This window comes from Doryrhamphus excisus, linkage group LG19 (assembly GCF_037039965.1).
Source record: "Doryrhamphus excisus strain RoL-2023G ecotype Guam linkage group LG19, RoL_Dexc_Guam_v1.1, whole genome shotgun sequence".
Classification (NCBI taxonomy): Eukaryota; Metazoa; Chordata; class Actinopteri; order Syngnathiformes; family Syngnathidae; genus Doryrhamphus; species Doryrhamphus excisus.
The window spans coordinates 16,112,501-16,139,862 of NC_136375.1; the positions used below are offsets into that span (position 1 = coordinate 16,112,501).

The 27,362-nt window shown below is 42.6% G+C and overlaps 2 protein-coding genes and 1 long non-coding RNA gene across 6 annotated transcripts in view; 1 reads left to right on the forward strand and 2 right to left on the reverse strand.

Annotated features, from left to right (window-relative positions):
• LOC131106931 (uncharacterized) overlaps positions 1–7,689 on the forward strand; it is a 12,971-nt gene extending 5,282 nt beyond the window's left edge. Inside the window, exons 4-15 of one of the 2 annotated variants that reach the window (XM_058056480.2) lie at positions 291–346; positions 503–569; positions 879–1,144; positions 1,711–1,848; positions 3,586–3,745; positions 5,193–5,337; positions 5,798–5,927; positions 6,003–6,425; positions 6,487–6,588; positions 6,654–6,776; positions 6,847–6,901; positions 6,975–7,689. In XM_058056480.2, coding sequence (XP_057912463.2) covers positions 291–346; positions 503–569; positions 879–1,144; positions 1,711–1,848; positions 3,586–3,745; positions 5,193–5,337; positions 5,798–5,927; positions 6,003–6,425; positions 6,487–6,588; positions 6,654–6,776; positions 6,847–6,901; positions 6,975–7,372 — 2,063 coding nt within the window. In that variant the 3' untranslated portion in view covers positions 7,373–7,689. The remainder of the gene's footprint in view (positions 1–290; positions 347–502; positions 570–878; positions 1,145–1,710; positions 1,849–3,585; positions 3,746–5,192; positions 5,338–5,797; positions 5,928–6,002; positions 6,426–6,486; positions 6,589–6,653; positions 6,777–6,846; positions 6,902–6,974) is intronic. The other variant, XM_078799102.1, reaches the window with a different exon arrangement.
• Positions 823–21,281, reverse strand: LOC131106933 (uncharacterized). 3 transcript variants are annotated; one of them, XR_013630395.1, is made up of 7 exons: positions 21,239–21,281; positions 16,591–16,737; positions 16,448–16,522; positions 16,162–16,360; positions 15,900–16,004; positions 15,682–15,774; positions 823–1,229 (listed from the first exon to the last, which is right to left on the reverse strand). It is a non-coding gene; the product is annotated as an uncharacterized LOC131106933 (long non-coding RNA). The 3 variants fall into 3 exon arrangements; XR_013630396.1 differs by lacking the exon at positions 823–1,229 and adding an exon at positions 13,700–13,782; XR_013630394.1 differs by lacking the exon at positions 823–1,229 and having other exon boundaries at positions 15,340–15,774.
• Positions 21,282–23,212: 1,931 nt separating this feature from the next.
• Positions 23,213–27,362, reverse strand: part of pitpnc1b (phosphatidylinositol transfer protein cytoplasmic 1b) — a 30,698-nt gene continuing 26,548 nt past the window's right edge. Inside the window, exons 9-10 of the mRNA XM_058056481.2 lie at positions 25,006–25,083; positions 23,213–23,751 (exon numbers count right to left, since the gene is read on the reverse strand). Coding sequence (XP_057912464.2) covers positions 23,597–23,751; positions 25,006–25,083 — 233 coding nt within the window. The 3' untranslated portion in view covers positions 23,213–23,596. The remainder of the gene's footprint in view (positions 23,752–25,005; positions 25,084–27,362) is intronic.

Here is a 27,362-nt window from a genome sequence, read left to right on the forward strand (position 1 = left end):
AATAAGAGAAAATAAGACATATAAGACATAGAAAACGTGTTTACCGCCTTCTAAATACATGTTTTAATATTATCAGAGCCATCTAAACATGACATAACACCCCTATAGTCACCATTACACTCCTTTTACCCAATATAGTAGACAGAATAAGAGAAAATAAGACATATAAGACACGGAAAATGTGTTTACCACCTTCTAAATACACGTTTTAATATTATTAGAGCCATCTAAACATGAAATAACACCCCTATAGTCACCTTTACACTCCTTTTTTTGTTGATGTTTTCCAGGTTCAAAATCAATGACCTCCTCTTCAAAAGAACACAAAGACAAGAATGAAGCTGTGGTGAGTAGCATCTTACTCTAGAAAAAAACTAAAACAATTGATTGCTGTCATGGACAGATGTTTAAAGACTTCCCTGAATAAAGTGCATATTATTATGATTATTATGAATATTATGATTATTATTTATGATGTTTTTGGGCCTGGTTGTCGATGCAGCATTTCCCAGACGATGGCACCTTTCAGAAGACGCCCCCTGGTGGCGCCGACACCAAACGTGCACAAGGTGATGCCCCGCCCACTTCCACTGTTAGGCCCCCCCCACCAAAAAACACACCCAAATCTAGAGTTTTTTTTTCAAACTAATTATTTTTAATTGCATCAAAAGACACATTTGTCTCCATTTATGTGGAAAGGTGTCACATTGTCCAATCAGCTGTCAGCTGCAGGGACATGTGACCTGTAGCCCAATTAACGGGCTCAGAAACTACTCAGTCATGATTGACAGCAAGAGCTAGCCAATCAGAGGCAATGATGAATGTGAGCTAGCTTGAATGTGTCTCTATGTCTTCACTTCCTGGGATCTGTCCCTCAGAGAAGAGCGACGGGGGGGTCTCCAGGCAGAGGAAGTCTCGTCGGGTTCAGGACCTCAGAGAGGGGATCCAAGATCCTCCTGGACCTGACGGGCCCAAAGACAAACACCCCACGGTGAACCGCCCCGCTCCGTTCCCTCCGTCTGCACACGCCTTCCAAGATGACGTCACCCGCCGCTCCTCCTCGCCGGGCGCAGCTGCCGTCTCAACCGCACATGACCAATCACAAAGCCACTTGTTATCTGCGGCCACGCCCCTAAACACTCAGGTATGAGTAGTACGTCATCATTGTATGCTGACATCACGTGGAGGTGGCGCACGCCATCTGGTGGATACACATGGGAACTGCACCACTGCAATTAGTCATGCAAATACAAATAAATCACAATTATGATCAATGATTGAAATGATTTTACAATTAAACAATACTGACATTAATTTCTTAAATTACTTCTGAAATTACTTAAAAATATTGTTGTATAATCACTAATAGATCACATAGATATGTGCAATACCATAATTAGAAAAACATATAAATACAAAAATCATATTGCAATTATGTAAGTGTTTAAAATTGTTTATTATTAATACTGGTAATAAATAATATCAATAATAAAAAATAAAAATAGATAAATTATATCACTTTAATTAATTATTCTGATAAAGTTGTTGTCAACAATCAATATTCATATTCATGTGCGGTGCTGCCCACAGCCACCAGGGGGCATTATTGGTGTTATGATGATGAATGTACAGTATATACTGTATGATGTGGATTCAAAAGTCTTTTTTTCCACTTTCTGACATCTTCTTGTAAACTTTTCATCCCTTAAGGTCGGCATTGCGTTGCTAGCGGCGACCGAGGGCACGGGTGCTCCAACCAGTGTCCCGCCGAGCCACAGCGCCACGGCCATCTCCAGTAGACCAAACGGGAGCTTCCTGATCTCTCAAAGCACGCCCCTGCTGCCGAAGGTACGACGTTAATTTCTATTTTTACCGCTTTTAATTTCAAGCCTTTGCTGCGTCTCATCACGTATAAGACATACGGGATAAGACAGAAAACCTGTTTATGACCTTCCCAAAACGCCTTTTCACACGATTACAGCCCTAAATAGCACCCCATAGCGCCTTTACACTCCTATTAGTCTTTCTTTATATCACACTGCACAGGCCACTGGATCACTGCAGGGACATAATGGCTGCTGCTGGCATAGCAAGCTAGTGAGCTAACTCATTAGCCTCTCCGACTTAAGGAAGTGTTTCAAACAGAGTGGAGACAAAGAAGCCAAAACATACCACTTCCTCACAGACTGAGAGAAGAACCTTTTTCCCCACTCAATCTCAGCCTAGGTATGTCTGTTTTGGCCATGGCATGCTGACATGGCCATGGCGTGTTCCGTCTCAGCCATGGAGTCTCCCGTCTCGGCCGTGGCATGCTGACATGGCGATGGCGTGTCCCATCTCAGCCATGGGGTGTCCCGTCTCGGCCATGGCATGCTGACATGGCCATGGCGTGCTCCGTCTCAGCCATGGCGTGTCCTGTCTCGGCCATGGCATGCTGACATGGCCATGGCGTGTCCCATCTCAGCCATAGTGTGTCTGTCTTGGCCATGGCATGCTGACATGGCTACGGTGTGTACTTCTCAGCCATGGTATGTACATCTCGACCATGGTATGCTGACATGGCCATGGCGTGTTCCGTTTTGGCCAGGGTATGTCCTTCTCGGCCATGGTATGTCCCGTCTCTTCCATGGTATGTCCCGTCTCTTCCATGGTGTGTCCGTCTTGGCCATGGCATGCTGACATGGCCATGGCATGTCCCATGTCAGCCATGGCGTGTACCATGTCAGCCATGGGGTGTCCTGTCTCGGCCATGGCATGCTGACATGGCCATGGCGTGTCCCATCTCAGCCATGGTGTGTCTGTCTTGGCCATGGCAGGCTGACATGGCCACGGTGTGTACATCTCAGCCATGGTATGTACATCTCGACCATGGTATGCTGACATGGCCATGGCGTGTTCCGTTTTGGCCAGGGTATGTCCTTCTCGGCCATGGTGTGTCCATCTCAGCTATGGCGTGTCCGTCTCAGCCATGGTATGTCCCGCCTCTTCCATGGTGTGTCCGTCTCGGCCATGGCATGCTGACATGGCTATGGCGTGTCCTGCCTCGGCCGTGGCGTGTTCCGTTTTGGCCAGGGTTTGTCCGTCTCGGCCATGGCATGCTGACATGGCGTGTCAGCATGGTGTCCGTCTCGGCCATGGCGTGTCCATCTCTTCCATGGCGTGTCCGTCTCTGCCATGGCATGAGATAACCCTCCACAATAATATATTTTTTAAAAGCAGAGATGCGTAGATCCAGTGTACTGCTGGGCATTGAACACAGGCTTTTTCTTTGCATCTTTCATCTGGTATGAATCATGCAGGAGGGAGAATATGTTAGTGTCAGCGCTTCCACGTGTGAATTCCAATTTGCACGTGCTTTAATGAGAGGCGTGAAGGTCCTCACCTTAACAAGATGCTCATTGCCGTAGCATAAGCCGCTATGCATTCATCATTGTCAGACCCCCCCCCCCACCCTCCTTCCTCCCCGGGTAACACGATGCCGTCACCTGGACGTTTGTCAGACATTTGTTAAGAAGCCAACCTTGACACCGAGCAAACGTTCCCTCGCAGATGCTAACCTTGGAAGCTGACTTCCATCTCTTACAGGCGGCTCGGCCCCCCAGCCCCTCCCCTTCCCTGACGGCCGCCTTCAACCTCAACCACCTCGCTCGCTCACGCAAGCCACGAGACGCCAAACCCAAGATGAAGAAACTCAAGTATCACCAGTACATTCCTCCAGACCAGAGGGGGGCGTCTGGGCTCGGAGGTACGGGATTATCACATCATCATCATCATCATCATCATCATTATACTATTATTACACCTCCATCATCCTCCATCCTGATGTGAGACATGAGGCAGAATAGGTGTGTCCCGCCTCTTTTTAACCGTTGACAAAATGATGGCAAAACGTTGAAAGGACAAAATAAAAAGTCATCATTATGAAACAAGAAGGTCATACTCTTGAAATAAGTCAAAATTATGACATAAAAAGTAAAAAAAAACACATTAAGAAGTCATAATTGATATATAGGAAAATCATAATTTGGACAAAAAGTTGAAATTACAAGATAAAAATGTATAACCATTAGATAAAAAGTAATAATTAGAATATAGGAAAGTCATAATTAGGACAAAAAGTTGAAATTACAAGATAAAAATGTATAACCATCGGATAAAAAGTCATAATTATGAGACAAAAGGTCAAAATTATGACATAAAAAAGTCATACTTATAAGATAGGTCACAATAAAATGCCATAAATAGTGAAATTTACAAAATAAAGTTATAATTATATGACTTTAAAATATAATTATGACATAAAAAAGTAATACCGATGAGATAAATCCAAATCACGAGATAAAAAGTCATAATTACGAGACAAAAGGTCAAAATTATGACATAAAAAGTCATACTTATAAGATAGGTAACAATAAAATGCCATAAAAAGTAAAATTTACAAAATAAAGTTATAATTATATGCCTTTAAAGTATAAAAGGTTCAAATTATGACAAAAAAGTAACACCTAAAAGATGAATCCAAATCATGAGTTAAAAAGTCATAATTATGAGACAAAAGGTCAAAATTATGACATAAGAAAGTCAAACTTATGAGATATATCACCATAAAATGCCATAATAATGCCATAAAAAGTGACATTTACATTTACAAGTCATAATTATATGACTTTAAAATATAAATATGACATAAGAGGTTCAATTTATGACCTAAAAAAGTAATACCTTTGAGATGAGTCCAAAATCATGAGATAAAAAGTCATAATTAAGAGACAAAAGGTCAAAATTATGACATAAAAAAGTCAAACTTATGAGATAGGTCAAAATGAAATGCCATAAAAAGTGAAATTTACAAAATAAAGTCAAACTTATATGACTTTAAAATATAAATATGACAAAAAAGATTCAAATTATGACATAAAAAAGTAATACCTATGAGATAAATCCAAATCATGAGATAAAAAGTCATAATTATGAGGTAAAATGTCATAATAATGATATAAAAGTAACATTTACAAAATAAAAAGTCCTAATTATGATTTAGGAAAGTCCTGATTACTACAAAAAGATAAAAAGTCGTGATTATGAGCTAAAACGTACGTTTAAGGAGATGTTCATGTCTCACTAAAGGATTGTGGACGACGACCACATTCCAAAATTCCAAATTCCCTTTCACATCTGATGCTTGTTTCAAGGGGGAGGAGCCAAACAGAAGAGCCCGCCCACCCAGCCTTTAGACCCCGCCTATTCCCATCTGGTCAAACAGCAGCAGGTCTTTCTGCAGTTGCAAATCCTGCAGAGCCAACAACACCAGCAGCACCAACTCACCGTCGTGCCCCGGTAACACTTTCACATCCTCTCTTCCTGTCAATCATCGCACGAGAGGCGGGATACACCCTGGACTAGCCAATCACAGGGCACATAGAGACAAACAACATATAATAATACCATATAGTCCATAGATATGAATGTGAGTGTGAATGGTTGTTTGTCTATATGTGCCCTGTGATTGGCTGGCCACCAGTCCAGGGTGTACCCCGCCTCTCGCCCCAAGACAGCTGGGATAGGCTCCAGCACCCCCGCGACCCTCGTGAGGTTATTTGTGGTTATTCTCGTGAAACTAGTGCAGATTTTGCCATTTTTCTTGTTAAATAGCATTTTTAAAACGTGCCACAAACGGCCCCCGGGCCGCACTTTGGAGACCCCTGCATTGTAGCTTGCTTTACAATGCAGTACTTTTGTGTACTTGGCTCAAAAAGGTCGGCCATGTTTGTACATGTTTCTACATGTTCTCCGCCAGGGAACCAAATTCATCTGGCGCCCTCCCGTCGAACCCCCACCCCGTTCCTGCCACCACCACCCACGCCCCAAGGGACGGCGACCCTGCGTCCAAACACGAGCTCCTCCCTGCTAATCTTGTGGATCTCACAGTAAGACAAGCGCTAAATCCCGGGTGTTTTTCTCGGGTTGACGCCGAAGACTCACAGGTCCAATTCCCTCCTCAGGTGTCAGAGTTGAGGCAGCAGCTGCGGAAGCGGGGCCTCCCCGTTTCCGGCACAAAACCTGCCCTGCTGCAGCGCCTCCGCCCCTTTCAGCTTCCCCCTGCCTGCGTCACCCCGGCTCCTCTCTGCCAGCTGGGGGGCAGCATGGACCCCTGCAGCTCCGCCGGCGGGGACTCACCCGGCGGAAGCCCGAGTCAGCACACGTATATCCAGGATCCAGGAGTCCACCACGGGGGTCTGAATGTGGTCCCAAATGGTCTTTCCGGCGGTCTCTCCATCGCCCTTTCCGGCGAAGCTTGCAGTTCTATCAATGCCGTCTTCCTGGCTCCTGCCTGTACCGCCTCCGGAACTCCGAGTCCCAGTCTTCCCATGTCATCATCCTCGCCCTTGCCGTGTGGTACCCCATGGGGGGACGGATATGCCGAGGTGAGGCGATTAAGTGTTTCTCGGAAACGTTAGCCACTAAATCTTTCACGTTGCTGGGTAGGAGTCTTGTGAAGGATCCCTTCATCCGTTCCTGCAACAGGACCCGGGATTCTCCAGAGGGAAGCCGGAACCAGACGCTCGAGCAAAGGTGTTGCTGACGGAGGTAAGGAAAACCTAGCTTCATTTGTTTATTCATTCCACCCCCTCATGAAGATCTTCTGGTCCAAGCCTTGCGATACGATCGGGCGGGACTTTGAGTTGCCGGTGCAGATCACGGCAAGCCCTGACCAAAACTCGCCTGGCATTCGCACTTTGGAGGAGGAGCTTCTGGAGGCCATCCAGAAAGCACAGGTGGGACAGAAACCTCGCCATGACCCCGCCCCGACCTTCCTTGCTGACCTTGAGCTTTGTCTCGCCGTAGATGAACCCTCGGCAGTCCATAGACGACATTTTGGATGAGTCGGTCGCTTCTGTTGGTGAGTCGTTTGTGAAAAAAATGACACAAAGCTTGAGATGTTCATCGTTAAGAGCCTCTATGACCGCTTCTAGACTCGGCTCATCAGACCCCCGCCCCGTCGCCCCCTCAAGTGGATCACACCCTAAAGTCCCAGGAACACTCCAAGGACGGCAACTTCCTGCCTTCTCCTCTCTGCTCCTCCCTCCTCCTGGAGCTGCCCCCGTCTCCCGCCGTCGTCCCGCCGGGTCTGGTGACCCCGGCTCTGTCGCCTCCTTCCCTTTGTACCTCCCCTCCTTTAGCGTCGGCGGCCGGGAAGTCGCGCAAACGTCGGGCCCAGGCCATGTTTGAGGCCGCCGACATCCTGGAGACGCTCACGTCCGGCTTCCGCCCGCTCACGCCGCCCGCGGCTCCTTTCGGGGAGCCGGGCTTGGGTCTGGATTCGGATCTGAACATCAATCGAGTGTTGGATCTGATGATAGAGCAGTGGTGATCCGCCATCCGTCGCTGCCGTGCCCCCGTTGTCCACTCCACGGTTTCATTCGCTGTAGCCATCAACACACGCTCTCCCAGTAAACACACGCTCTCCCAGTAAACACACGCTCTCCCAGTAAACACACGCTCTCCCAGTAAACACACGCTCTCCCAGTAAACACACGCTCTCCCAGTAAAGACATGCTAGTCTATCCAGAGTACATAGCGGTGTGTGTGCGGTGCCCACAGACAAGACAAGCTCCTCCTGGCTCCTCTTGTTTTTTTTCCCATTATCTCAAAAACCTGTTGTCCGTCTGGGCTGGCTGAGCCCCCCCCCGCCCCTCTTTGGGGAGGAGGAGGGGGGGGGGGGCACATACAGCTTGACTGTGGTCCAGAACATCACCTCCATGCCAGATGCACAGTCAGCATGCAGGGAAAGCTGGCACTAGCTAGCTAACACGCAGTCAAGACACTCATTCATGTGCGTGTGTGTGTGTGTGTGTGCACTTGTTGGCTTACCCGCCAACTTCCCACTTCCTGTTTGTTCCGCTTCAATGTTTGACATCATTAAAACATGATTAGACAACGACAACACAACTCAACACTAATAAGCCGGTCGGGCCACCCTGAGCAGCAACAAGTGCAATCAAGCCTTTGTAATAACTTGCAATGAGTCTCCTCATTGGAGGCTTTTCCAGCATGAAGCCTTTTGAAGGTCACGCCACAGCATCTCGATAGGATTCAGATTCAGATCAGGACTTGGACTAAGCCACTCCAAAGTCAAAGTGTGCTTTCGGATGTTATTGTGGGGTCTTTTGTGACCTCTCGGATGAGTCCCGGCTGTGCTTATTGAGGTGATTTTGGTTGGCCGGACACTCCCGGGAAGGTTCAGCACTGTTACGTGTTTTGGCTGTTTGTGGATATTGGCTCTCACTGTGTTTGGCTGGAGTCCCAAAGCTTTAGAAATGGCTTTAGAACCTTTTCCACTCTGAAGATCTCTATTCATCTGGCCTAAGTTATAACGTATCAGGGCCATGTAGCTTTGGATGATTTTCCTCCCTTAATAATAATAATAAATTAATATTATTATTATAATAATTAATAATAAAATAATGAAGTAATAATAATAATTATTACAATAATGAATAATAAAGTAAGAATAATAATTCTTATTAATAATAATACATATATAATATATAATAATCATTTTTAATAATAAAAAATAAAAATAAAAAAATATAATAATATAAATATAATATTAAGTTTTAACATATCAGGGCCATGTAGCTTTGGATGATTTTCCTCCATTAATAATAATAATAAATTAATAATAATTAATACATTCATATGACTATTCTAATAATCAATAATAATAAAAAGAGTAAGTAATAATGGTAATAGTTATTAATAATAATACATATATATCATAATTGTCAATAATAAAAAAAATAAATATAATAATATAAATATAATATTAAGTTTTAACATATCAGGGCCATGTAGTTTTGGATGATTTTCCTCCCTTAATAATAATAAAAGAACAAAGTAATATAATATTTAATAATAATAATAAATACATATATAATATATAATAATAATAAAAAATAGAAATAAATAAAATATAATAATATAAGAATATAGTAAATATAATATAAATAATAAAAGGTTTCATTCCATAAGTGAATCAAGTGTTGAGTTGTGTTGTCATTGGCTAATATTTACATTTGTTTGCATCATGGTCCTAAAACAGCAAAGAAGGTGAGCTCCAACTGGCCGACTTCGGAGGCCTCTGATTGGCTAACCTGTGTCATCCGGTCTACTGAGAGGTGCTTTAACTCTTGTCCTTTTTTTTTTAATGCATTGTTATTTTCAGGAGAAGTGCAACTGTAGCGTGATATCAGAAAGGATTGGCGGTTATGATAATCATAACCACGGCCTTCTGCATGGAAGAATGACTAAACTAGGACGTGAATAGGCAGGAGAGTAAGATGCTACCTCCTGTGACTTCCACTGCTTGTTTTTCTGCACCTTTTTCCACACCTGCTGACCTTTCAAGGTGGATTATAATCCCGACGCTGGTGGGAAGGAACGGCAACTTGTGCTGCTACCAAACAAATGCTTCTCATTTACTCTGCAACGGTTAAGAAAGCATTAGGAAAATTAAAGTCTTAATAGATTTTTACTCCGGCCTCACTTCCTTGTTTTTGTTAAATCAACCATCTTACTTTGAATACTGTCTTCAACACATATTCATGAAACAAAACATAATATCCATCAATATTTCATCCATCATACTAAAATAATAATAGTAATCAATCAATGCTCTGATTTCACATCAGCATTTGCAATAAAAGCGGCTGTTGTCATAATGATTGTCTGTAATAGTCACAAAACATGGATTTACTTCCTGAAACTGATGGGATAGAAAGATGAGTGACTGTAAGCGATACAGGCCTACAACACTTACACTATACTGTATAATATTAGTCTTTTCCTTATTATAATATCATTATAATTTACTCTTCATCCTGAAAGCAAAAAATGTTCATATAAAGCACTTGGAGTTTTTTGACGCGCAAAAGAACCCCAATGTGAAATGCATATAAATTAAAATAAAAAAATAAATAAAATGATATTAAAATGGGGGATAAATATAATAATAATAAAAATAATAATTGATAAAAAAATATATTGGCTGGCGACCAGTCCAGGGTGTACCCCGCCTCTCGCCCGAAGACAGCTGGGATAGGCTCCAGCACTCCCCGCGACCCTCGTGAGGATAAGCGGTAGATAATGAATGACTGAATGATAAAAAATATATAAAAACATAAATTAATAATAATAAAATAAATAGAAATATGTCACATACTAAAATATAAAAGCACATAAATCAAAATGGTCAACAAATATAATAATAATAATAATTGTGAGGGATATTTGGTAATTATCTGTACCAATAATAATAATAACAACAACAACAATAATAATAATAATAATAATATAATAAACAGGACAATATGTGCTATTTGATATCCTACAATAAATACAATAAAATAGTGGACTGATTTTTTTTTTTTTTTACATGAACTGAAAAACGTGCTAACCGTGGCTAACTGAGGTTGCGGTGTATTTATTTATGAAAACCTAAATAATAGGGTAGAATTTATGCAGCATGTTTAATGATGTGGAATGTTAGCTTGGCTAATAATAATATTTCATAGAGTAGGCGTGCCAACAGCATGCTATTGTTTCACGAGGCCGCACCGGGCGTATGCGTATGTATATTATAATCATCAATCAATAAATAAGGAGCTTTGCTACGTCTTTGAATGCAAATGCAAACATCCCAGGCAAGCTAGTGTTTATACGTAATATGTAAATATGAAATACTTATACGGGGCAGTTCCACGCTGATTAAGTGGTCGTGACCTGCAATATTCATCTCCATATGTCTCGGAGCATATGAATATTGTTGTCAGTTCAACTCCCACCTGGTGGAGGAAGAAGACTGGTGCGCCCGTGGGGGGGGGGGGTGCGTGTCTTTTTCACACCGCAAAGCCGTGACGGTGGTGTAAGGCGGGACCCTCCGTAATGGCCTTCTCTCGCCGTTCCACATGGCGACTCTGCAATAACTGCTTCCTGCCTGATTTGAGGGTGCGTTTCATATGCAAAGCAGCGTCTACGCTTCCCGGCTAGCTAGCTTTCACCGTGCTTCCATTTCTTCCGCACATACCAAGTATGCCAGATGCCTGCTAGGTAGCAAGTACGCCTTAATCACGTTTACTGTAGCAGGGGGGGGGGGGGGGGGCAAATGACACACTGGGGGGGTGCAAAATCCACGCCATAATCTTGTTACGGTTGGCCTCGCGTGCTTTGAGACCGACAAGAGCTGCTGGCATCCGCCTCAGGAGGAACATAACAAACTGATCTGAGGATGCCATTTCTTTGACGTACTGTCCAGGAAATGACAGTTGTCTGTTCCAGAGTCAAACTGGCACCGTGTTCACATTGAACATACATGACGATGAAAAAAATCTCTGACTGTTTTTCAGTTTCGATATTAGCATGGCACTTGATCCAGTGAACAAATATGGACGCATTTTGGAATCCATACTTCTTCTTTATATTTTTTAATCACAAAACATCCGCTATTGTCAGCATTAGCTAGCTAAACAAAATGGACCGTCTATGATGTCATCAGTCTTTTACTCTCAAAAATGTTAACACAAAATGAATTTTTGTAGTTTTAGAATGATATGATAAAAATATAAACACCACTACCATGAAAAGTGCTAGCATGCTAACATTAGCATGTTAACATTGCTAGCAATATTAGCATTGTAGAATTTTTTGAAGTTTTTTTTTTAGATGTTTAGATGTTTTAATGGGTACAATTAATGGGAACACTGGTGTTAGCATCGCTAGCATGCTAATATTGGCATAGTAACATTTTTAGCCAATTTCATGGGTAAACACTTATATGAACACTTAGCAGTGTCATGCTAGGTGTTAGCATGCTAGCAATGATAGCATGCTAATATTGGCATAGTAGCATTTTTAGCCAATTTCATGGGTAAACACTTATATGAACACTTAGCAGTATCATGCTAGGTGTTAGCATGCTAGCAATGATAGCATGCTAATATTGGCATAGTAGCATTTTTAGCCCATTTCATGGGTAAACACTTATATGAACACTTAGCAGTGTCATGCTAGGTGTTAGCATGCTAGCAATGATAGCATGCTAATATTGGCATAGTAGCATTTTTAGCCAATTTCATGGGTAAACACTTATATGAACACTTAGCAGTGTCATGCTAGGTGTTAGCATGCTAGCAATGATAGCATGCTAATATCGGCATAGTAGCATTTTTAGCCAATTTCATGGGTAAACACTTATATGAACACGTTAGCATGCTAGCAATGATAGCATGCTAATATTGGCATAGTAGCATTTTTAGCCAATTTCATGGGTAAACACTTATATGAACACTTAGCAGTGTCATGCTAGGTGTTAGCATGCTAGCAATGATAGCATGCTAATATTGGCATAGTAGCATTTTTAGCCAATTTCATGGGTAAACACTTATATGAACACTTAGCAGTATCATGCTAGGTGTTAGCATGCTAGCAATGATAGCATGCTAATATTGGCATAGTAGCATTTTTAGCCCATTTCATGGGTAAACACTTATATGAACACTTAGCAGTGTCATGCTAGGTGTTAGCATGCTAGCAATGATAGCATGCTAATATTGGCATAGTAGCATTTTTAGCCAATTTCATGGGTAAACACTTATATGAACACTTAGCAGTGTCATGCTAGGTGTTAGCATGCTAGCAATGATAGCATGCTAATATCGGCATAGTAGCATTTTTAGCCAATTTCATGGGTAAACACTTATATGAACACTTAGCAGTATCATGCTAGGTATTAGCATGCTAGCAATGATAGCATGCTAATATTGGCATAGGAGCATTTTTTGCCAATTTCATGGGTAAACACTTATATGAACACTTAGCAGTATCATGCTAGGTGTTAGCATGCTAGCAATGATAGCATGCTAATATTGGCATAGTAGCATTTTTAGCCAATTTCATGGATAAACACTTAAATAAACACTTAGCAGTATCATGCTAGGTATTAGCATGCTAGCAATGATAGCATTCTAATATTGGTATAATAGCATTTTTAGCCAATTTCATGGGTAAACACTTATATAAACACTTAGCAGTATCATGATAGGTGTTAGCATGCTATCATTGCTAGCATGCTAATATTAGCAGCGTAGCATGTTTAGCCGTTTTAATGGATACACCTATATGAACACTTAGCATGATCATGCTAGGTGTTACCATGCCATCATTAGCATGTTAGCATTGCCGGCATGCTAATATTAGCATAGTAGCCATTTGTGGGGCAATTTTCATGAATAAACTAGACTACAATTTCTCAGCATTTCAGCACTTATCCAAACACTTATCTTTGTTATGCTAGGTGCACCTTCAGAAGACGTGATTATTCCCAAAGACGCCATGTGGCAGCGAGATCAACACCTTCCTGTTTTGCTGTGGCTTATTTCTTCAAACCACAGTGTTGGGGGTAGGAGGGTGGTGGGTTTGGAGGAACAGAACCGTGTGTCTCCCGCTCACAGTCCTATTAAAGAGACATCAGAGGCCAAGGGAGACAAACCACCCCCCAACCGCTACCGCTAACTTGACTGTGTTCCAGCCGTGTGTGTTTGCACAAGGAGGTGTGTGTGTGTGTGTGTGTGTGTACAACAGAGCGAGCACAGCGTGTACGTTGACCTCAGTTCGAAAGCGCTACCTCATGTTCAGCATGCATGTCCTTCTTGCAACACCATCACAGCTCTTTCCCTCCAGACGGCAAGGTGCTATAAACAAGCGCGCCCTCCCTGTTCCGCACAGCTGAAGTACAAGCAATATGTGACACAGGGAATGGATTAGTGGTGTCATAATAAGATACAAATGACCATAAAGGATAGAAAAAGCAGAGGAGGGGACAGGTACTGTCATGCATCAAGCGCCTCCTGGCCTATTTGTGCGCGGCATCAGCAGCAGTGATAGTGATGTGTGTGTGTGGACGTTAATCATAGGAGGTCGGCGCTGTGCTCTCCATCTGTCTCCGTCTGCGGGGCTGAGCTATTTCACACCGGCGAGCAAAACTGCAGCATTATGGGATGTTTCGGGGAAATAAATGCTCCGGCATTAAAGGGCGCGCGAGTGCGAGGAGAGAGGCCAGCCTTGAGTCCACGCGTACGTCCTCTGCAGGGCCTCCTGGCAAACATACAGCAGCACCGCATGGCAGATTCCACTCATCCATCATGCCTTTACATGCAAGACCCAATCACACACCACCATGCACATGCCGTAGCTATGGATACTACTTCCTGCTCCACTTGTTGCTAGGCAGAATTGCAACTACAATTACAACTGCACTGACCAATAGGAGTGTTAAGGTCACTTTAGGGGTGTTATTTCATGTCTAGAGGGCTCTATTGTTAAAAGGTGTATTTAAAAAGGTCATAAACACTTAATTATTATGACTTGTCATATTTTCTCTCATGTCAACTATATTAAGTAACAGGAGTGTAGAAGTGACTATAGGGGTGTTATTTCATGTCTAGAGGGCTCTAATAATGTTTAAAAGTGTATTTAGAAGGTGGTAAACAGGTTTTCTATGTCTTATCTTCTCTTATTATGTCAGCTATATTGGGTAATAGGAGTGTAAAGGTGACTATAGGGGTGTTATTTTATGTCTAGAGGGCTCTAACCATGTTTAAAAGTGTATTTAGAAGGTGGTAAACAGGTTTTCTATGCCGTTATTTTCTCTTATTATGTCTACTATTTAATAGGAGTGTAAAAGTGACTATAGGGGTGTTAGTTCCTATCTACAGGGCTCTAATAATGTTAAAAAGTGTATATAGAAGGTGGTAAACACGTTTTCTATGTCTTATCATGTCTGCTACATTGGGTAATAGGAATGTAAAGATGACTATAGGGGTGTTATTTCATGTCTAGAGGGCTCTAATAATGTTAAAAGGCATATTTAGAAGGTGGTAAACATGTTTTCTGTGTCTTATTTTCGCTTATTATGTCTGCTATATTGGGTAATAGGAGTATAAAAGTGACTATAGGGGTGTTATTTCATGTCCAGAGGGCTCTAACAATTTGAAAGTTTATTTAGAAGTTGGTAGACATATTTTCTTTGTCTTATTTTCTCTTATTATGTCTGCTATGTTGGGTAATAGGATTATAAAGGTGACTATAGGGGTGTTATTTCATGTCTAGAGGGCTCTAATAATGTGAAAGTGTATTCAGAAGATGGTTAACAGGTTTTCTACATCTTAATGTCCTATTTTGTCGACGATATTGGGTAATAGGAGTTCAAATGATATTTTATGTGTGGATAAATACGTAGGTATGCATATCGCATGACTAGTCCATGAGTAAATAAAATGTACGGTATATATGTTGATGGCGGCTGTAAAGGAATAATGGTTAAGACCAAAGCAGGCTGTGCCCTTGAGAGAGAAGTGCTTTGTGAGAGCAGTGCTTGTGTATCGTATCGCATCCCTGCTGATCACACGGCGAAGAGGCATGGCGCCATCCTTAACAATGACATGCATGCATCTGTTTTCCCTGCCACATCCGCGCTCGCCACAAGGTCAGTGTCATGTGTGAGCATGCACGGACAAACAGCGAGCATATGGAATGGAGATGCATGGGGCGGTTAATCCCTACAGCGCAGCTACATTGCAGATGTGTGTGTTTATGTGTGTGTTTATGTGTGTGTGTGTGTGTGACCTTGGAGGAACGGGGAAAGCTCAGATCCTCATTAACATGCATGGCCACCGGGTGGAAACACCTAGGAGCTCAAGCCTGGTTCCCTTGCAGGTCCTGCGGAAGGGAGCAGATGTTTACGTTTGAGCTGCCAAAGCTTCAGACAAGATTGCTTCCGTTTGAACTCAGGCTGGCGTAAGGTATGGATTTGTTCAGATTAATGATGTACAATTGTCGCTAACCGTGGCTAACGGAGAGAACTTCAAAGCCACTGCCTCGCAACAGCCAGAAACAAGAACCGTCGATCACGGAGGAAGAATCCCGGGAGACAGAAGAGTCCCCAGAAACTGAAAAAAACATGGGAAAAGAGAAGAAGCAGGCAGAAATTAATTATAAGGAGCCTCTTGGGAGCGACGGATGGAAAAGCGAGATGACTTATAGACTGAGGTGTCAAAAGAGAACAAAAACTGAGGGAACAGGATTTTTCCATTTTCATCCGCTTACCTGTGTCTGGGTCGTGGGGGCAGCACAGGGAAGTCCAGATTCCCACGGGGAGTCACACCACACCAAGGTGTCCCCGAGTGCGTGTCTTAGGTCTTCAGCATCACACCAGGTAGGAATCCCGACCAGATGCTCCAGCCACCTGAACCGGCTCCTATCCATGTGAGGAACCAGCGGCTCCACTCGCTACGCTGAGCTCCTCCTGGATGACCCAGCCAGTTCCTCTTAGGGTTTCCTCCATTGTTGCTGTTTCCTGTCCATCTCACTCGTGAACAAGACCCAAAGGTACCTTAACTCCTCCAGATGGGACAAGACCTCACTCCTTACGTTAAAGTTGACTCCTTTTCTCGTGTGTCATGGGGTGCTGAGGGAGTTAAATAAAGTTGTAAACAATAACCAAATCATGCAACATTACCGGAGGTTGCCTCTTACCTGGACAGCAGACTGAGGGAACACCGAGTGACTTGATGGATCAATTCATTCGTTTATCCTCACGAGGGGGTGCTGGAGCCTATCCCAGCTGTCTTCGGGGCGAGAGGCGGGGTACACCCTGGACTGGTGGCCAGCCAATCACATTCACTGAGCACATATAGACAAACAACCATTCACACTCACATTCATACCTATGGACAATTTGGAGTCGGTAATTAACCTAGCATGTTTTTGGAATTTGGGAAGAAACCGGAGTACCCGGAGAAAACCCACCCCCTGAAAGTGGAATTGAACTCGAGTCTCCTAGTTGTGAGGCCTGTGTGCTAACCGCTTGACAACCATGCAGCCAAGAACCTGTTCATGACCTTCTAAATACCCTTTTTAGGATTAGAGCCCTTTGATATAAAATAACACCCCTACAATCCCATTTACACTGCTACAATTTGCAGTCGCCAATTAACCTAGCATGTTTTTGGAATGTGGGCGGAAACCGAAATACCCGGAGAAAACCCACCCCTGAGGGTGGAATTGAACTCGGGTCTCCTAGCTGTGAGGCCTGCATGCTAACCGCTTGACTACCATGCAGCCAAGAACATGTCCATGACCTTCCAAATACACTTTTTTAGCATTAGAGCCCTCTGAAATAAAATAACACCCCTACAATCCCCTTTACACTACTACAATTTGTAGTCGGTAATTAACCTAGCATATTTTTTGGAATGTGGGAGGAAACTGGAATACCAGGAGAAAACCCACACATGCGCGGGGAGAACATGCTAACTCCACACAGACATAATGGTCTGCGCGCTAACCACTCGACCGCCGTGCAGCCCTGACAGATCAATTCTACAATATAATTCCTCCCCTTTTGGGTGGGGTCCCAAAACCCCCAAAACATATAAACACTGGACATGCATGAACATGATAAAAGTGAAAGTAAAGAACAAATCAAGTTGATGGAAAAACCAGAAGAAGAAGAAGGAGAAAAAGACCAAGTGCAGATATCAGACTGACAAGGAGAGACTTCAGACTCAGTGTCTGTAAGTAATGTGCAACTCTAATGCTATTGTTATCATTATATGATAGCTCAATCAATGAGGCATTTTGACTGATGTATACTTTGGAGTCATTTTATCTTTTATCACATCTTATCGTCGCATTGCTCACGTGCAAGAATGATAATCATCAGTACTGCCGCGTTTTCAAAGCCTCGGGAGAAGACTAATTGGACTAATTAGCAGCAAAGCAAGGCCCCACACCACTTTGGACAGTAAAAGGTTGAGAGGAAGGTCCCTTTCTTTACTTTTCCGAGATGCTTCTGCTTCAAGCGACCTTTTGACACTACGGCTCAACGCTTGGAGATCAAACACATTTTATGTGCACCTCCTGTGGTCTTTACAACATGAAGTGCATGATTAAAAAAGACCCAATACTTCTGTCCTCGTGATGTAGTACTATCCACATCCTCATTAGTTCATTAAAACATGGCCTGAATAGTCAATAAAGGTTTTGTCATGGCAGCTGACTTTCATTTTATTTCCTGTGAGAAGAATGGAAACCCAGATGGGTCAATATGTACACAATAATACACGTATTAATACCAGTGATACCCATAAAAGGCCACTGGGTGGCAGTGTTGCACTACTGACATGCTTGTCAAAGGTAATACGTGTAAATACGATTATTTATTCACTCATTTTCTACCGCTTTTCCTCACGAGGGTCGCGGGGGGTGCTGGAGCCTATCCCAGCTGTCTTGGGGCAAGAGGCGGGATGGACTGGTGGCCAGCCAATCACAGGGCACATATAGACAAACAACCATTCACACTCACATTCATACCTATGGACAATTTGGAGTGGCCGATTAACCGAGCATGTTTTTGGAATGTGGGAGGAAAACCCACACAGGCACGGGGAGAACATGCAAACTCCACACAGAGATGGCCGAAGGTGGAATTGAACTCGAGTCTCCTAGCTGTGAGGCCTGTGTGCTAACCACTCTTCCATCGTGCAGCCTCTAATAAAGTTAGCAGTTCTATTTAAAAATCAGAAATGTGTTCTCTGTGTCTGTCTTATTTTATCCGTTATAGCTACTATATTGGGTAATGTAGTGTAAAGGTGACTATAGGGGTGTTATTTCATGCCTAGAGGGCTCTTAATGATGTTAAAAAGTGTATTTATACGGTCATAAATAAAGCATTTATGTCTTATTTTCTCTTATGATGTCTACTATAGGTAGTAGAGGGTGGAATTGAACCCCGGTCTCCTAGCTGTGAGGCCTGTGTGCTAACCACTCTTCCATCGTGCAGCCTCTAATAAAGTTAGAAGTTCTATTTAAAAATCAGAAATGTGTTCTCTGTGTCTGTCTTATTTTATCTGTTATAGCTACTATATTGGGTAATGTAGTGTAAAGGTGACTATAGGGGTGTTATTTCATTCCTAGAGGGCTCTTAATGATGTTAAAAAGTGTATTTATACGGTCATAAATAAGGCATTTATGTCTTATTTTCTCTTATGATGTCTACTATAGGTAGTAGAGGGTGGAATTGAACCCCGGTCTCCTAGCTGTGAGGCCTGTGTGCTAACCACTCTTCCATCGTGCAGCCTCTAATAAAGTTAGAAGTTCTATTTAAAAATCAGAAATGTGTTCTCTGTGTCTGTCTTATTTTATCTGTTATAGCTACTATATTGGGTAATGTAGTGTAAAGGTGACTATAGGGGTGTTATTTCATGCCTAGAGGGCTCTTAATGATGTTAAAAAGTGTATTTATACGGTCATAAATAAGGCATTTATGTCTTATTTTCTCTTATGATGTCTACTATAGGTAGTAGAAGGTGGAATTGAACCCCGGTCTCCTAGCTGTGAGGCCTGTGTGCTAACCACTCTTCCATCGTGCAGCCTCTAATAAAGTTAGAAGTTCTATTTAAAAATCAGAAATGTGTTCTCTGTGTCTGTCTTATTTTATCCGTTATAGCTACTATATTGGGTAATGTAGTGTAAAGGTGACTATAGGGGTGTTATTTCATTCCTAGAGGGCTCTTAATGATATTAAAAAGTGTATTTATAAGGTCATAAACAAGTCATTTATGTCTTATATGTCTTATTTTCTCTTATGATATCTACTATAGGTAGTAGAGGGTGGAATTGAACCTTGGTCTCCTAGCTCTGAGGTCTGCGCGCTAACCACTTGACCACCGTGCAGCCCATGGCTTTATTTTACTGTTGTTAGGAATGGGATAAAGTGCTGACATTAGAGGATTTGAGATATGTGATGATGAGATGTGAGTACACACATATACGTAGTACACACATATACGTAGTACACACACACACATGTGCATGCACACCTTTTCATTGGTGCAGGAAACGACGACAACGACAACAACACAAGGCAAGCAAGCCTTCTCCTTATGTGTTTGTGCACCAAGTGAGGAAGACTTCTTACTGCAACACTTGACTCTTTTCATTTTTGCCAATTAATTACCAAGCCACAATAGCAGCTCTGGGATCAGCTGCTAAACAAAAGGAAAACACACACACACATACACATACACATACACACACAAGCAAGCAAGCAAGCGGGCCATGCAGCCATTAAGGACGACAATGATTATCGCATGAAAGCAGCATGTAAATGATTCCCATTGGGCACGTGCGTCCACATATACAGAGTACAGAGTATAACTAGATATATATACACAGTACCCACACTAATCCATATTCACTTTCCTATAAGTGGCTCAATTAGTTCTCTAGCACTTCTTTTTCTTTTTCACACCCTGCTGCCCGCTGCCAGATAAAGTCCAGTTAAGTTAAAGTTAATCCCAGGCTGAGCTTAACACAACAACACCGGAGATTTTTTGCAGTCATTTACACGCCCGAGTGGACTAAAAAGTGGACTCAGCATGATGACGGAAACATGCACAGCCTAGGATCTGGTTAGTCCAGGGGTGGGCAAACTACGGCCCGGGGGCCACATCCGGCCCGCCAAGTGTTTGAATACGGCCCGCCCAATCTTTCCAAAGTATTTCATTTAAACTCAACATACAACCTGGCATCATGGCCTGAGCCAACCTTTTGATGGTTTTATCAATTTCCTTTTTTGACATGGTCTGTTGTTTACAAAGTGCTCCTGAAAAAAGGGACACAAGCACATAATAATAATAATAATTATTATTATTATTAGACTATTAGATTATTATAATTATTATAAGAACTATTATGATTATTATAATTATATATAATATTATTGTTATATTTGCATATTTTACATAATAATAATATAATAATTATTATTTTAATTTTATTGTAATTATTATAATACTTTATTATTTTTAAAATATTTAAATATAAATATAAAATAATAAATAATAATAGCAGATTGCATGACAATTTTACAGATACAATAATACCAGGTGGACTGTTACGTATAGTCGCCCCCCCCCCCTCCCCCCCCGTAAATTTTGTCATATCAATGCGGCCCGCGAGTCAAAAAGTTTGCCCACCCCTGGGTTAGTCTTACGTCACCGACGCTGCATAAATGCTGTATAGCATGGCGCTAAAAGGGTATCAGGGTCATAATAACTCTAATAGCTGGAACGTGCCACTAAAAATACGATATGCTACGATACCGTACGGCCAGAAGAACCTGACTACACGCCGCCATGAGGAACCTTCCATCTTTGGTGTAGATACTGTTTGTGGGATGCAAGGGCCGGTGTGGGAACAGCCGGGATGATTCAGAGATGCAGGGTCAGGATCTACGACAATGTACCGTGGGGAACATTTCCATATAATGAAGACGGTACATCTTCCTTAGCGCTCCTCTAGAGGGAGAGAAAGAGAAGATGAGATAGAGAAGGAGATCACAAGGAGAGGGAAAATTGAATGGCGACGACAGAGGTAATGGTGTATTCACACACAATGTACGTGGTATGGGGTGTAGAAGAACGGTCGGTGGATGGTGCCTTCATTCGGAAGCGTGTCCATGCAGTGTGTACACACAATACTGTATACACACAATACTGTATACACACACATGCACACATTCCTGAGAAGCTCGCACATGTGAAATGTCGTCTGTCCCCGCCATGCAGCGAGGAACCCATGCGGTCACACATGAGCGCCTGGTTCCACACGGGACGGCGGTGTGAAATCAGTAACGGGCCGCCATGCGCTCCATCCATGCGGGTCAGCGCTGATCAAACACGCTGGATAACGTGCACCGGGAGTCCATTTTCTCACCTATCTATGCGCATTTCACAGCAGCAGCCAATCATTGGATAGAAATTGCATTTATTGGAAGAAGCACACCATGTCATTTCCTGATACATTTGTCGTATTGAGATTCATGAAAAAGTGATGCTACATGTTTGTGTTTATGCACTCGGTCTTCTTAACGCACGTACAAAACAAAGCTGATCACCTCGTCAATGGCTACATTATTGACTCATAATTGAAGTTTAGCCCCGGACTGACCCATTTGCAACTCTCAAAGAGCCAATAGCACGCTTCAGTGGCGTATGCCGATACACCTGCCGTGACCTATTGGCTGATCCATACCATTGACAGCCTTCCTCATTAGATCCACTCTATTAAACACAGCATGCATGGAGCGGGGGTGGGGTGGGGTGGGGCCGGGGGCAATGGGGTGCAGGATGGGGGCTTTGGAGTCATGCAGGTGGTCTGACATTGCAGTGCAGTGCCTTTTACCTCCACCAAGGTCATGCTTTGGCTGTGTCACACTTGGGTAAGATGGTCAGCAACAACAGAAAGATAGCCACTGCTGTATTATGCTATTATTTGCTAATATTATGCTATTATTATGCTATTAAGACATACTATTACAGAGCATTTTTGTCACACACACACTTTTTTCTTCCTAATTGGTATTGCTGAGCACTAAAACGTTACGTTTTGGGTGCGATAATTTTTTCAAATTATAGTTGATCTTTTTGGTAAAAGTGAAGTTAAATGTTCACTTGTTCTGTCATTTTACGCATGTAAGTCTATGATTGTCTATAAAATGTGTTTTGTGTTGACATTCTTGCTTGTTTGCAAGGGATGACTTGGATTTCCATGATTTTCTACGGAAAAGTTTGCTTTGGTTAGAGTCCGTTTTGGTTTGAGTGGGACCTTCTGGAATGGATTCATGATGTTAACCAAGGCACCAGTGTACAATGTATTTGGGAATAAAAACACGACGTTTTGGTGAGGAGGTAAGGATGCAGGTGTCATGTCAGGTATTAAAAGGGTCTTCCAGAACATTCTGAAATGATTTAAACTGGAGCATTTCATTGTGGCTATAGACTTAGGCTTTTTTGTGACTGTAGCTTAATTATGACTATTTTCTCATAATATTTTTACTGTATTTTTGTAAAATTCTAGCTGTTTTTTCCCCTTTCTGCAGTTATTTTTTTTAATTTTATTCTCTAACTATTATGACTTTCTGCTGGTAAATTGGTTTGGTTTATTTCTTATTATGCCTTTTAAAAATAACATACTTTTTTCTTTAATTATTTCAATTCTATGCTACAAAATGATATTTCTCGACTATTATTTCATTGTGAAACTATTTTGTCGGAATATTTTAATTTTATTCTTGGAAAATTCCAAGTGTTTTTCCCCATTATTGCAACTATTATTTCTACAACAATTTCAACTTTGTTGTAGTTTATGCGACTTAATGCTACTAAAATACCGTCATTCGGCCCTTTGAGGATTTGTGATTAAGGGCTATATCAATAAACTTGACTTGACTATTTTTCTGTTTTTAGTTTTTAGTCGGTGGGCTGCCAATGGCCCCCAGGCCACACTATGGACACCCGTGGCTTAAGATGTATGGATGTGAAGGTACTTACGTTGTTGTTGTTTGCTCAGTTGGGCCAAAGAAGACGAAAGAAGGAATGAGAAGATGAAAGTGAGGATTCCCACGTTTGTTGACATTGTCCTTAATTTGTCCCTTAATTAGGGACCATGCATGGTGTGTGTGTGTGTGTGTGTGTCATCATTCAGGGTTGGAGTTAAGACGGACGGGACCCTTCTGCACGGCGGAGCTCGCAGAGGGGGCTGACGCCGCCGCAGCCGTCATCTTCTTGAGGGAATGCTCATCCGTCACCGACACGGAGCGAGAGAAGACGGGGGCGCGGGGGGTGGGAGCCCCTGAAAGCCACACAGAAGAAACGGAACATTTGTCTCGGTTATTGCCAGCGTTTGTTTGTTGTCTTGGCTCACGAGATGGATGATTGGCTGACAAAAGACAAAGAAAAAGCACCTGAAATCATTCTTATTTTGTCACAGCGCCGTCACTCCGTTCGTGTCACCCTGGCACGTCACATACTCCTCATGTAACTCCATTCATACACACTAAAATGCATGTAGTGTGACCTTCTATTTGTCCGTTCACATACATACACTATAACATTACAATGGTGGGTAGATTATACATGTTTTCATATACACATCATACATCTATTATCATACAAAGTACAAATGTTTGTCTATTCTCATACATGCGTAACATAACGTACAGTATGTACTGCACGGCCTTTTGAGGGTCAGATGTTGCACCTTTGAGCAATGAAAGACTACACACAAACACACAAAGGAGGATGGACAGCATTCTACTTTTCATTCATTCATTCATTTTCTAACGCTTTTCCTCAAGAGGGTCGCACGGGGTGCTGGAGTCTATCCCAGAGGTGGGGTACGCCCTGGACTGGTGGCCAGCCAATCACACAAATCTCGCACATATAGACAAACAACCATTCACACTCACATTCATACCTATGGACAATTTGGAGTGGCTAATGTTTTTTTGGAATGTGGGAGGAAACCGGAGTACCCGGAGAAAACCCACGCATGCACGGGGAGAACATGCAAACTGGGGTGGAATTGAACCCTGGTCTCCTTGCTGTGAGGTCTAACCACTCATCCGCCGTTCCGCCCGCATTCTATTTTTGATATTGCCCAAATCAAACTGATGTTTACAATATAAACCAGCAGGGGGCAGGGTGTTCACACACACACACACACACACACACTGGAGGCCCCCAGCAGGGCTGACATTTGCAGTGGTGCTGCAGTGTCTGCTTTATGTGTTAGCGGTGAAGTCTGCTGACGGGATGGGGAAGTTCAGCAGGTGGCTGCATTACGATGTTTATCACAGCCACGCCGCCGCCGCCACAGTCGCCACAGCCGCATTATCACTTCATGAACCAGCCTGCGGACCCCCCGCTCCACCCCTCCCATCCCCTCCATGCTCTATTCCTTGTGTTGCCTCCTGGCTGCTTTTGTCTCCCCTCCTCTCTCTCTGTCGCCATCTGGATACTCGTACTGCTGCTCTAAGCATCCTCTCCTCAGCAGCACGTTCATTCGTTTAATCCCGTCATTCCCACATTCGTTCGTAGTGCTTACCCCCGTGTTGTTTGACTTTGCTGTTGGTTTTATCTTGCATCTCACGCTCGTAATCTCTCACCTCCTCCAAACTTAGTCCTGCATACATGACACAAACACCAAAATGATCGAAATAGAACCATATAAAATTGTTCTAATGCACCCTACTGTACTACTTACACTAAATAGTGCTTGCTGTGATTGTTTATTGCATTGAAATGTGCCTGACACTCTGAAAAATATGCCTGTGAGGTTTTGGTGATGTGTGTGTACTGTGCGCTGGTCGGCCAATTTACCACCGTGCAGGGTGCGCTTCGCCTGCGCCAAGAATAGATCAGGTCCGAGCTGGCGATCTTTCAGGGCACCTTTGGGCATGCTGTTTTGGCACAAAATTGTCACTGCGCCAAGCTGAAGGTGTCATACTCCTATAGAAGGTCTTTGGCTAGTGTTATTGCAGCAGCATACTCCTGTCATATAGAAGATCTTTGGCTAGCGTTACTGCAGTAGTTGCTTAAAAACAGCGGTTTACTCCCGTCATATAGAAGATCTTTGGCTAGCGTTACTGCAGTAGTTCCTTAAAAACAGCGGCATACTCCTGTCATATAGAAGATCTTTGGCAAGCATTACTGCAGTAGTTCTTAAAAACAGCGGTTTACTCCTGTCATATAGAAGATCTTTGGCTAGCGTTACTGCAGTAGTTCCTTAAAAACAGCGGCATACTCCTGTCATATAGAAGATCTTTGGCTAGCGTTACTGCAGTAGTTGCTTAAAAACAGCGGTTTACTCCCGTCATATAGAAGATCTTTGGCTAGCATTACTGCAGTAGTTCTTAAAAACAGCGGTTTACTCCTGTCATATAGAAGATCTTTGGCTAGCGTTACTGCAGTAGTTCCTTAAAAACAGCGGCATACTCTTGTCATATAGAAGATCTTTGGCTAGCGTTACTGCAGTAGTTCTTAAAAACAGCGGTTTACTCCTGTCATATAGAAGATCTTTGGCTAGCGTTACTACAGTAGTTCCTTAAAAACAGCTGCATACTCCTGTCATATAGAAGATCTTTGGCAAGCGTTACTGCAGTAGTTCCTTAAAAACAGCGGTTTACTCCTGTCATATAGAAGATCTTTGGCTAGTGTTATTGCAGTAGTTCCTTAAAAACAGCTGCATACTCCTTTCATATAGAAGATCTTTGGCTAGTGTTACTGCAGTAGCTCCTTAAAAACAGCTGCATACTCCTGTCATATAGAAGATCTTTGGCTAGCGTTACTACAGTAGTTCCTTAAAAATAGCGGTTTACTCCTGTCATATAGAAGATCTTTGGCTAGTGTTATTGCAGTAGTTCCTTAAAAACAGCTGCATACTCCTGTCATATAGAAGATCTTTGGCTAGTGTTACTGCAGTAGTTCCTTAAAAACAGCTGCATACTCCTGTCATATAGAAGATCTTTGGCTAGCGTTACTACAGTAGTTCCTTAAAAATAGCGGTTTACTCCTGTCATATAGAAGATCTTTGGCAAGCGTTACTGCAGTAGTTCCTTAAAAACAGCAGCATACTCTTGTCATATAGAAGATCTTTGGCTTATTAGAGCCCTTGAGACATGAAGTAACACCCCTATAGTCACTTTTACACACCTATTATCCAAAATAGTATACAGAGATAAGATATAAATACAGTAAGATAGACATGCTAGCATAAACAGGTGGCTACCGTGTCATCGATGTAACGTGGGCCAATAATAGACCATATTTAGCCACAGTTTCAAGGAATACGTTTCCTGAAGACGGCCACTTTACCTCCCGAGCACTACTGATGTGCCCTGGAGCAAGGCATGATGCATGCTGATCCGTGCACGTCACTGTGCACTGTGTGTCGGGATTGGGTGTGTGTGAAAGGCAATAATGGCAAAAAAAGAGTGCAAATTGAATTTAGCCCACAGGGATGATAAAGAATAGCTAATTATGATTTCAATTACTACTAACATCTGTTCCATGAACATGGGATACGTCTTCCTACATGATTATTTAAGAAATGAGGCGCTGCTGGCCGTGTCGCTACGGGTTAAATAACTAGCTGCCACATGTAATTATGCAACGGAATGCTTTGACATATTTCTTTGCTTGCATTCAGGTGGTGACAGGATGATGGAAGCCTATTTCCACCACTGAAAGAAAAGAAATATCCCAATTGTAAGTCAGAATTATGAGCTAAAAAGACAAAATTACGCTGTAAAGAGTCTAAATTATGAGATAAAGAGTCGGAATTGTGACATCAAAAGTCAAAATTAGGAGATAAGAAAGTAATAGATATGAAACAGGAAAAAAGTCTTTGGACTGAGTTTTCCCCCTGTGGAGCCAGGTGGTTTGGGGCACAATGGTGAGGGC